General features: G+C 37.6%; 1 protein-coding gene across 2 annotated transcripts in view; it reads right to left on the bottom strand.

Annotated features, from left to right (window-relative positions):
* Nucleotides 1-11619, bottom strand: part of bicc1a (BicC family RNA binding protein 1a) — a 65473-nt gene that overhangs the window by 33014 nt on the left and 20840 nt on the right. For both annotated transcript variants that reach the window (XM_014001434.1, XM_014001443.1), the window contains exon 3: nt 5027-5096. In XM_014001434.1, the coding sequence (XP_013856888.1) occupies nt 5027-5096 (70 nt within the window). The remainder of the gene's footprint in view (nt 1-5026; nt 5097-11619) is intronic.

Below are 11619 nucleotides of genomic sequence, written 5' to 3'. Positions count from 1 at the left end.
GACTGTCATAAAAAAATCGGATATGAGTCAGATGGGTCAAAAAAATCGGATTTGGGTCAGATTTGCCTGCAGTGTGAACGTAGCCTAAGACTGAATTGTCAACAATAAATATTAATTTTTGATTAGTGCCGTGTGATGACATTTTTGGATGTGATGCACTCTCGTTATCAAGCGTGAAAAAGTACCTATAACATGTTTTGAAGGCAAAGAGTGGACACATCAAATTCTAGCATTGTTTAGATTTCACATCTGTTCATTCAGTTTACATCGCTATTGAATAATAAGCAACAGTAAGAATTTCTAATTGAACATTTATAGTTTATTCTATACATGCCTAAATCTTTCACACAGCATTGCTAAGATGTGATAAACTGCACACAGAAGCCTATTCAAGATATTAGCAGCTGGAATGAAGGGCGTTCCTTTCAAAGCTGAAATAATCAAAAACTGCACATGTAACCATTTCTAGCTAATGCTTGTGTCTGGGTATTGTTGGGCAAGCTTACATCTGGCATTTCTGCTAGTTAAAGTCCTGGAAAATGTAACTGTAAAAACACACACACACGCACACAGATGAAAAGGAAAAATGAACAAACTGCACTCTCATGTGTTAATAGTACTAAGCAACAGGAAGCTCATAAGTCCCCTTCCAGGAATACTCCTCCCCGTGCATACACAAACACTCGCATCGGATCTCCGATTTACGCTATGAACTCAGACAGACAGCACTAAATCAGATTTATTACTGCAAATTTACAGACACCTTCGGTTAACAGACTCAAAAAGCCAGGGTAAAAACAATAATAATAATAATAAAAAAGAAAACGGGTCCGAAATCAGAACTTTTACTTTTTTACGGGTCCGAAATAAGAACTTTTACTTTTTTATGTGAATGAAAACATGAAAAAAGACAAACATCCTCTCACAAAAGTCAAAACAGAAGACTTGAATTCTTGTCAAACACTTAGGAATTCATTCAAGTTTTGTAGAAATGACATATCACCTCTCACACAAGCAACAAGATAAGGCATATGAGGGTAACTAAAGAGAAACTARGCTGCTTCTGAATAAAGCTGAAGAAAAACAAAAGCACAAAATAAGGCTAAAAAGAGCGCCCAAACGGGTCACAGCCTCAGCTCGTGTTCCGGGAAGTTTTTCCTTCATTCAGCTGTTGCTGTGAACACAAAGCTCTGAACTTCCTCCTGTGCCACCAGCTGTAACCATTAGAGGGAGCAGAAGTCCTCCAAGTGTCCCTCATCTAACCTGCGCAGCACATCTGGGAAACATTAGCCAGCCTAAACGAGTGTTGCAGCCATGATGTAGGACACCCCCGCATTTTTGAAGTGAAGTGTGTTCTGCACCTTTTTTCCCCTTCCTTTTTTATTTATCTTCATGATGACTGATTGTGGAATAAAAATAAATGAACATCTTTAATCCTAATTTGGCACAGAGCTCCTATGAAAAAAACAAAAAAACAAACAACAAACAACAACAATGGCAGACTTGCAGCTGCAAAAAGTTACAGTTGCCCAGACATTTTTTTTTTAAACACAGCTCTACTCGACGGAGAAGAAACTTCTTGACCCAAAACTCTCTCCTGGCAGAGCTGAAGGATTTTTCCACTTGCATTTGAAAATGCCACACAAATGTAGAGAGCAAAGTCAGTTTGCCAGGGTTTTTTTTTTTTTCAAAACATATGCAGAAACACTGAGACTCCCTGTTGGCAAGAAGGGGAGCCATTAATAGGACTTTCAAATAAAAATCGCACAAAAACAAAACAAAACAAACAAAAAAAAAAAAAACCAAGCGCATGAAATTAAATTAAATTAAAACTGCATCAAATCTAAAGATCCTAATGTGCTGGCCACTGTGTTTTTACAGCACAGGCCTGTCTGGTGGAAGACTGATGTGTTCTCACTGTATTTCTCTCACAAGTCTGCAATACCACATTTTGCTGGACGATAAACTGTCTCAGAAATTATTAGGATAAATGATAATATTGTTTGGAGATCATGCTTATAATGCTTATGGAAGTTTAAACAATTTACGTACGTACGTAAAAAAAAGTTACAGACTGACCTGGGCTAGGCTTGGGCGGTATCAAAGTATGATGACAGTTTATAAAAATTATGATGGCATGAGTCACGTGAGGTGAAACACTAAATTTCCACAAGACTGCTATGAAAACTGTGACATAAAAATTTGAGGTTCTTACTCCATAACAATACTGACGTGTGTTCTGACCACTTCAGCTCATTCAGAAAACAAACAGCAGGAGGGTGGCAGAGTCACTCTCCTCTGTTGTGCCTCTTAACCATTGAGCGAGGTGTAAAAAAAAAGACAACAACCTCTAAGTGAGGTAATGGCAGACACGCTACTCTACGGCTTCTATAAAAGTGGGCTGTAGTGCTGACTGACAGCTTACGGAACCAACCAGCTGCAAGTTTCTTAAGTCAAACCACTGGAGTTGAACTTCTTTTTTGATTTAAATTTTCTGTGTTTTTTTTCCCCTTCTGAGACCTGCAAACATCTTCCTAGCACAAAGCATGCAGCAGCGTGGATACAACCATGGTAAGAGTCAGATTATTTTCAAACTTAAAAACCTAAAAAGATGTAGTTGAACTTATTTGGATCTGTTCTACATTATTAGAGGCAAAATCATTCTGTGACAGCAACGTCAGAACAGCTGAGGTTTCTCTGCCTCTCACCAGTTACATGCACGGAAATGCTCATGAGCAGCCATTTCTCCATTAATTATTAATTGCTGAAAACGCTACAGACCCTTCCCGTAAAACCGTATACCACGGTATTTGGTAAAGTACCGCAGTATGAAAACGATCAATACCACCCAATCCTAAACTGGATTGGAGATTAAGAAAACAACAACAGCTGCTGAAGCTGTAAAATCATTTCCCTCCACTATCCAAGCCAACACAATTAATTTTTTGTGTGCCTTCCTCTGGCTCTATGAAATATTTGTGGTCACCCGCACACTGCTTCCAAAGTTTATGAAAATTTACCAAATTTATGTAGTGTAAAAAATAAATAAATAAAAAACTCGGAGAACCCAAGATTTGGAATGTTGTCTAGCTGAAACAAGGCGTCGGAAATCCGAAGACGCTTCTCTAGCTAAGCGCCTGTTCATGGGGTTCACATGTTACAGAGGTTATGAGACCATGCGCCTGGCAATATACCTGACACCAGAGTTCACTCCTCTCTCCTCTAGAAAAGAGGGAGACCCAAAGAAAACAAATAAGCTAGCAAATGAAAATTATTGACCTCTTTTTTTTTTCAGCAACCTCATTTTAATTTATCATGCAATTCATTGATTTATCGCTTACCATGACAGGCCTAGTCACAATCAGATATGTATTTTTATTTATTTTTTGCCCTAAAGGCTAACAACTGGACTTATCATGCTTATGCAGGTGGTAGTTATCACCAGCTGCAGGTGATGAATGAAATAGAGTAGCTGGCATTTTGATGAAGTGCGGCTGTGTTGTTACAAACGGGTCCACATCTGCTGCAATCTTGCGCCATGCAATCAATTCCAGACTGTTCATAAAACCTGACAGAATTCTAAGAAAACAAGGCAAACTGACACCCATAAAAAAGTTATTACTTGAGATTTAAAATAGTTGCACAAACAAAATAGCTGCCATGTGCTATTTTCGGGGCCGAGAGACAGAGTCGTGTGTTGCATCTCGTCTGGGGTTACATAAAGACGAATCAAATACAGATCGCCGCCCTGAGGAAAATAAATTGTGTCTCTTTCACTTTAAAAAAAATTCCCCTTAAGATCAGGTTATTAAATCAACCACGTGTTTTGTCAGATATGTGTTTGCTCACAAGATAACTCCATGATTATTCAACATGGTCTTTGCCTGCGCTCTTTTGGTTCTACGTAACACATGTTCTCAGCTTATGATTATTCCCAGGTGGTGCTGGGAGCAGGTTTTGTGAATGAACTGATACTCAGGGTGAATCAAGGACTGTGTGCGAATGATCTGCCAGGACTTAAAGTTGATTAAGTATCAGAGAGAAAAATGTTAAAGAATCTGCTGTAATCCCAATGACGTTCGTCTGAGCTGGCTGACTGCGGAAGTTGCATAACGTCAGAGGATCGCACATCTGGTTTTGAAGACTGGCACTTCTCCAGGGGGGAAACAAAAAAGCGGGCACAGCTATACCTAGTCCTCCTCCCTTCCTCGCCTCGGTCCCCGCCTCCCTCCATCCCGGAAGAGCTTTAAATAACCGTGATAATCTTTTATTGGTAACAGAGTGCTGGAAGAGGTTTGCCAATAAAACGCATGAGCTTCAAACTCCTACATCGCTGCCTTCGCAGACGAATCACAAAGTTCTGCGTGCGGAGGAAGATTCTGGATCGTGACGAATGGAAAACATGCAGGAATTCATCACTGCAAACTGTCTAATGAGCTTTTTTTTACTAAAGCATGCTAGAAAAATATGGACATGGACATACTTCCTTCTCATCTGATTCCAGGGAATTTTCCAAGAATTTACATTTGGCTAAAATAACTGTGACTCATGGATCATGTTAACAACTCGTAAAAATATATATATATTATAAAAAAAAATCTGGTGTTCATATTTGATCAGAAATGGCAACCAAAGCTAAGATGTGAAAACAACACCTTATTATAGTCAACAAGGCTTCAAAGTGGTAGCCAGATGCGGGGCTACTGATAATTTAGGGTGGCACACTAAAAATCAAAATCCAAAAAAGTATTTCAGTGGTTTTTATGCTGCTGTTATCTACAGTACAGACTATTTTAAATACTGGGAATTATCTTCTCATATAGAGTTGATATAACTAGTTGAGAATAGCACAGTCTCTACTCAGTGGTGGGTTTAGCAAATTTATAAGGGTGGCTGATGCCCTGTATGACCCCCACTTGGTGGCACCACGATCTGAATGACTCATTAAAAAAAATAAATGCTCTGGTAACTGTTGTAAAAACTTGTTTTTCTTAACCCCAAATTAAATAAATAAAAGAAGTGTCACCTTTTTTAGACTTGGCTCCAATTTTCAGCTTGGACGGCCAGGCTATCTGTGTTTGGGTTTCATCCATGATCTGAAACAGAGTGAAGGAGGTCTGACATTAATTTAGCATCATCATCATCATCATCATCACTTTATTTATATAGCACATTTAAAAACAACAGTGTTGACCAAAGTGCTTCACAGACACACAATGCAATAAAACTAATAAAAAGCTGAAAACAAAATAAAGAGACACAAATAAATAATTCCTGAGGTAGCCCAAACTGAACTTGAGTTAAAAGCCAGTGTAAAAAAAGTGAGTTTTTAAGTCAGATTTAAAAGACTGAACAGACTCTGCAGTACGGATCTCAAGAGGCAAGTTGTTCCAGAATCCCAGAGAACTGATCACAAATACAATCAACACGTCTTTATAGTCATCACTGCAGGTAATTTTAAAGCAAAATACTCCAAACTGTATTGCAAAATGGCAACGTAAAAAGCATAGCATTGCACAATTTTTGCTTCTTAAATTATTTCAAACAGCAGCACTGCTTGCAAAATATCTCTTATATTGAATGTTCCAAGTAGAGGTCAAGTCAAACATGTCTTTGTACGTTTTATTATAGACAAATATTTGATTCTGCTGAGATCTTTAATCCATCTTGCAAAAATATAAAGGAAAAATAAAAATTAATGAGGACTTCTGGGTTTAAAGCATGCCAACAATATTAAAACCCAATCTTTGTATTATGTCTACTCACTGAAACAAAAAGCATATGTACGTATTAATAGTAAAGAAAAAAAAACTACAGGAAATATGAAAAAGCAAGGAATTTGTCAGAAGTCAGCAAGGTGAAAACTGAAAAAATATGTATAACCTTTTGCTTCTTTTTTTTCTAAATCAAGAAGCAGCAGCTCACCTTAGATTTGGATAAAAATAATAAAAAAAACAACAAGAGGTGAATGTTAGTGGAAAGAAGCAAAAAAAAAAAAAAACCTAATAAGCTGACTTGCTGTGTCCCAATGGTTGTGTCCTCAATGTGCTCCATCCGTGTTTTTACACATGTCCTGCAGTYCTTTGTTTGTTTTACTACGTTCCAGGGGTCAGTGCTTTCAGGGTGGAGAAGATATGAATTTCTCCAAGTTCTTGAAGTGTCGGCCACGTGATGAAGTACAAGAGTCAAATCATTACAAAAGCAGCTGCGGCCACTTAATACATCTCAGTGGACTCAAAGCGCATTAAGCCATAAGCAAAATGGCATTGCTCAGATGGGAGGAAGTGTGCATTAAGATCCATCAGTGCTCCCTAAAGTTGTTAGGCTTATTAACACATTACGTTCTTTATTACCTTTTCTTTCAAACTTTTTTTTGACTAAAGATAAAAACAGCATATCCTTTTAGTGTGTGCTTAATCAGAAGAGGTAAGTGCTTGAATTTATTCAAAAGGTTGTAAGGAAGTGGCGGAGTCTGTTTGCCATCTTTTAAAATACTGTTTGACAGCGGGTCCAGTACCAATCTCCAGAGAGCGAGCTCTGAAACGCCAAATGTGTGCCTCTTGTTTCTCTGCAGCTATAAACTCAGAGCCCACAAGGAAATCCTTTCAAGCGTCAATGGTTTTCTACATTCTACTGTATAATCTCATATAAACATGGATTCTCTGGACGATGAAGAGAATGAGGCATTTTTACTACTATTTGCACAAAGAAACACATAAAAAAGAAGCTTAATTTTGTGTGAATGGCTAGCATCCTTCACCTTACGCACTTTTAACACCCTTTAGAAACACTTAAAAARCACCTTTCACAWTAACAAAAATAAATAAATAAAAACATCTTCCTTATTAAAACAGTATTGCTTTTCTCAGAAATAGTCAAATGAGACTATTGCAGGCTAARAAAACTCTTGCACAACAAAATAAAAACATCAGATGCAGCTTTAATGATGTTTTCTTCTGAACTCATTAGTCAGGCCTTTAATTTATGATAATTTGGAAGAAAAACATCTGCTAAATGATTTAGTTTTCCTGTAGTTCTTCTTTTATTTAGTTTCATCTGAAGGAATCACAGGACCAAGCATCTTTTCTTCTATTGCGCAATAAAAAATAAAGACAACCATGATATCCTTAAAGTAACTGAGCTGAGAATATTGGCAGTGTTAGTAAAACAATTAATTTACTGTTGCAGAATTTTTACAAGTTCTACAATAATATTATCAGTCTGTTTAATAGGAATGAGTTAACACACTTTGAGATTCAGGCTTAAAACCGAAACCTGATGTGATTTTTCTTACTGGGTTTTACTATCCCAAGGCAGTGACTCTAATCTACTATTTGACACCCGCCCATCATTGCCTGGCACATGTGAGAAAGGGACATTAAATCACATTTATCTCTGCGCTGGATACCACCATTTTTACGCTGACTCACACATTCACACTAACAGCTGGACGTCCTACGAAAAACAATAAAAGAACATTCTGTTCTCTGTGACATAGAGATTGTTTTCCTCTACAGTACTTCGGCCTGTAACTGTTTTTTGCTTCTTCCTTTTTTTCAAGTTTTCTTCTTCAAATCCTACGACAATGTCTGGATTTTATCATGAAGGCATTCATTTGGAAAGCTGCAATTTCACAAATATAACGCTGTATGGAGTTTTTCTGAGGTTGACTGTAATTACAGAGGCAATGATAAACCAAATGATAAATCAGTGATTGTGAATTTCATTTGAAATTGTATAATTGAAAGTGTGAATTTACACTGCCAGCCCATTCATTCTAAAAATGAAATCTACTTTTCCTTGAGAGAAAAACATGCATCGCCTGACACCTTTCATGTCAAAGTTTTTAAACAAAGACCTCATACAATCTTGTTAGTGTTTGAAGTATGTGATGGGGGCGTCTCTCAGCTACTATCACAAAAATTTACTGAAATATCTGAAAAATTGACTGGGTTGTTACCACTTTTGTATTCCCTAAATTTGATTATTAGCTGTGGTAGCCTTCTTGAATCAGGCTGACTCCAAAAGTTAATCAGTTGTAGATGAACATGTACAGAATAATTTTGGAGAACTTCCTTAAAATGTGTCCAATGGTTTGTGAGATATTTTGCTAACAAAAAAAGCATATACACAGTCATTTAATTGATCGCCCACCTTTCATGGAAACTGGTAATAACTCTGAATAACTTTGTGGAAATTCCAACTCAAGGAAGAACTTTGATTACGTAAAAAGGCTCATTAAAAAAATYACATCATTTCAGACCTTCGATTATTTTTTCCTAAAATTATCACATATTTGAGTCATCACAATTTCTGTTTAAAAAAAAGGACTTTGTTCAAAGAAACCTGTTTCCTGTCCAGCTCTGCTGTTCTTGGCAAAACACTGCAGATGGGACTGATTTCTGACAGACCACACACCATTTTAAAGGGTGGATGGTGTTTATTTTTATGGAAGGGGGCTTGCGAATACCTCTCAAAACAGGTCAAGATATTTGCTCAAATTAAGTAACCTATACATTTACCATCCCACCCTTTCTTCCCTGCCACTCCACCCTTTTTCCTTAAATACAGACATTGCACCGATAAGTTTCATGGCAACATCCTGACACAATAATTGGTGGTGGTCTGCAGTTTGTGTGTGCAGATCTAGGTGTAAAACCAAATCATAAAGTAAATGTCCACATGAGGTACATGCAGTCTATACATTTGACTGTGTGTGTCAGCACCATATGGCAGAGGCTTGTTTCCTGGACGTCGCTGCAATGGTTCAGCTGTTGATTCAGCTGGAAATGTGTGCAAGATTGTGAAGGAGACAGAGAAGGCTTTTTGGCGGGTGTAAGAGCCCCAGAGCTTGAGGCTGACAGGACTAACTCAACCGTCCCCATGAGACTCAACAGCGATGTTAAAAATCCAAGTGCTAACTCGCGGCTACAGCCCCGCTAACCTTCTTGGCCAATGCTAATTTATACACATAGTTATGAAAAGTCTATACAAATTACGAGGGATGGAAATTTCACTGCTGAAATTTAATAAAGACTACACATGATCCACTGGTTGAAACACAATGATCTGAAGTGTTTGAAAAGTATGTTTTGACCTATTTTTGTCAACTATGTCTCGGTTGTACACAACCAAACATCCCAACAGGCTTAATTTTCACATTTGCTTTGTCAGTAAAGAGATATACAAGATGCTCCTAGTGCAATGAAATAAACAAAATTAATAATGTCTGGCCTCAGATGTGAGCACTTTTCTATTACGCCTGGCAGTATTTACAGAACCACAACCTCCCTGGAAAGGAGGAATGGAAGAGGGATCACGGTTGAATGGCTGGAGGTTCAAAGGCTCCTCTCAACTCAAATCCGTTCTTTCAAGCCCTTCTGTTGGTGTGCAGCTATCATCTTAAACGGCTTAGCGACTCTCCGCCTCCCGGTTTCTGCACAACTCTCCAAAAAGACTTATGGGTCTGTGCCACGGTTTCGAACTCCCTGCAGATCACGATGCAAGAACTTTTCCAGCAGCCTGTTAAACTCCTCGTAGACACATGTTTTTATTTAAACAATGAGGCAGAAGACAGAAAAACTCCTTGTTATGCTGGACTGATAGGAGTGAGACACCGGTGGTTTCAGTGAAAACAAAGATGAGACAAACCACCAAACAAAAGAGAAATCCCCTCAGCTGTTGGAACTTTCACACGGCTAATGTCTAGTTGGAACACTCCAATTCRGTTGACCTCTGTCAGCCATTATTTTTCACTAACACAATAAAAAGGGTGGGCTCTCTGAAAAATGTTGCTTTGAACCCAATGAAGTACAGGAGACAGTGAGTAAAGCAAGTGGGCTTTGGGAGACAATTTCATGCTGCTTTCATCAGCGTCTGAACTTTAGATCTCCTTCCCAAAGCTCAGTGAGTAAAACAGTATGCGTCAAAACTGACCATATGTTTTCACAAGCTTTAACTTCATTAGCCCCGCTGAGTGTGTGAGGTACATGGGTGTGTTGGACGGGCAGGATGCTGTTCAACTAACAGTTTCCATTTTCAMCATTTCCAAAGTATTTCACACACCTCATTCATTTTTTTTCTCAATTTGTTCCATGCTTGTAACTGGTATTTATTTCCCCCTGAGTTTAACTGGGCATACATGATCATGCAAGAGTCAWTGAAATAAAATTACTTTTACAAAAGCATGCCCGTAGCATCCCTGCTTTACTGTTCCATGCCTTTCATGCCAAAGCTGTGTTTATAAAATGACATTATGAACATGCTCATGCTATGTTACCATATGTTGGATAATTTAACCTTGTCTGTTGGCACTTGGAGTATGTCKTGGGGGTGACTCTCAGCTACTACCAGACCCAGTTTTAGTGCAGAATCTGTAAAATTCACTGARCCATTGTGTACTAATGTCAACAAGCTATTATGTACTTTTTTAATGGGGTAGACTCCAAACAGTAATTAGTTGTAAATGTACAAAAAATGGTTTCTGAGAGTTCATTGAAATACGTTTGGTGGTACAWGAGATATTTTGCAGACAAACAAAATGACTTTCTGGGACTCTAGTTTTTAAACTGAGGCCACACGGGTCATTTTTACCCATGGGCAGCAGGGGGGTAAAGCAAAGATATTTGACTAATAGTATGTGTTAGGGACAATGCTCAGCTACTACCATAAAATTTAGTTCAACATCTGTAGAATTGGCTGAGTGAAACCAATTTTATGTTTCAGAAGGTTATTTAGCTATGGCAATCATCTTGAATTGGGCTGACTCTAAACGTTAGTCAGCAGTAAATAGCAACCCAGTGATTGCTTTTTGAAAATTTCATAATATTCAGTGATTTTTGAGCTATTACAGCATGCTAACAATACAGACAATGAATATATGAACACAAAAACATAATTTTTCCTAATTTTTTTTACCAAAAATAAAAACTCAACAAATATTAAGAACTATGTATTTGAACTGGTTGTGACAATGTTTGAGCAAAAAATATGCAAATATTCACACAGACATTTGAAATGACTGAAATTGGACTTGTAAAATAACTAACAGCTACTCTGAATATTTTAAAACAGTGTATCTGTATCCAAACCAAAAGGCAAAGCTGCAGTAGTGCATCAAAAAGTCCTTGTTAAAATTCCAGCGAGGGGAATCACAAGGCGCCTGGTCTGCATTACTTTGTTTTTGAAGACAGCTTTGAGGAAAGTAAAACTGCCTTTTTCAATGACATTTAACTCTGCATACTAACCTCCAAAACCATATACGGAAAATAGACAAAAGAGGAATGCTAAAACAAAACCGCTGTCCGTCATTTATTTCATTACAGTCCATTAACATTTTATAAAGGATGAAAAAATAAATAAATAAAATCACTCAAGAGACTTTTAGGAGAAACCACAYAATTAGCAACACACAATAACAGATAATTGTTTTTTTTTTTTTTGCTTAAGTACGTGACTGAGTTTCAGACTGCAGATATTTAAATATACAGTGGTCATTTTTATGTAAGGTCACTGAAATTCAGCAGTGAGAATTCAAATGAATGTAATTAAGTGTGCTGAGGTACATTACACACACAAACACAACAGTGGTAGAGTTCTGTGTATTTTACTCTATAAGCT

The sequence above is a fragment of the Austrofundulus limnaeus genome, unplaced genomic scaffold, assembly GCF_001266775.1.
Source record: "Austrofundulus limnaeus strain Quisiro unplaced genomic scaffold, Austrofundulus_limnaeus-1.0 Scaffold0, whole genome shotgun sequence".
Classification (NCBI taxonomy): Eukaryota; Metazoa; Chordata; class Actinopteri; order Cyprinodontiformes; family Rivulidae; genus Austrofundulus; species Austrofundulus limnaeus.
Note: the sequence above shows the minus strand (reverse complement) of the source record. Positions and strands in the feature narration are given on the sequence as shown.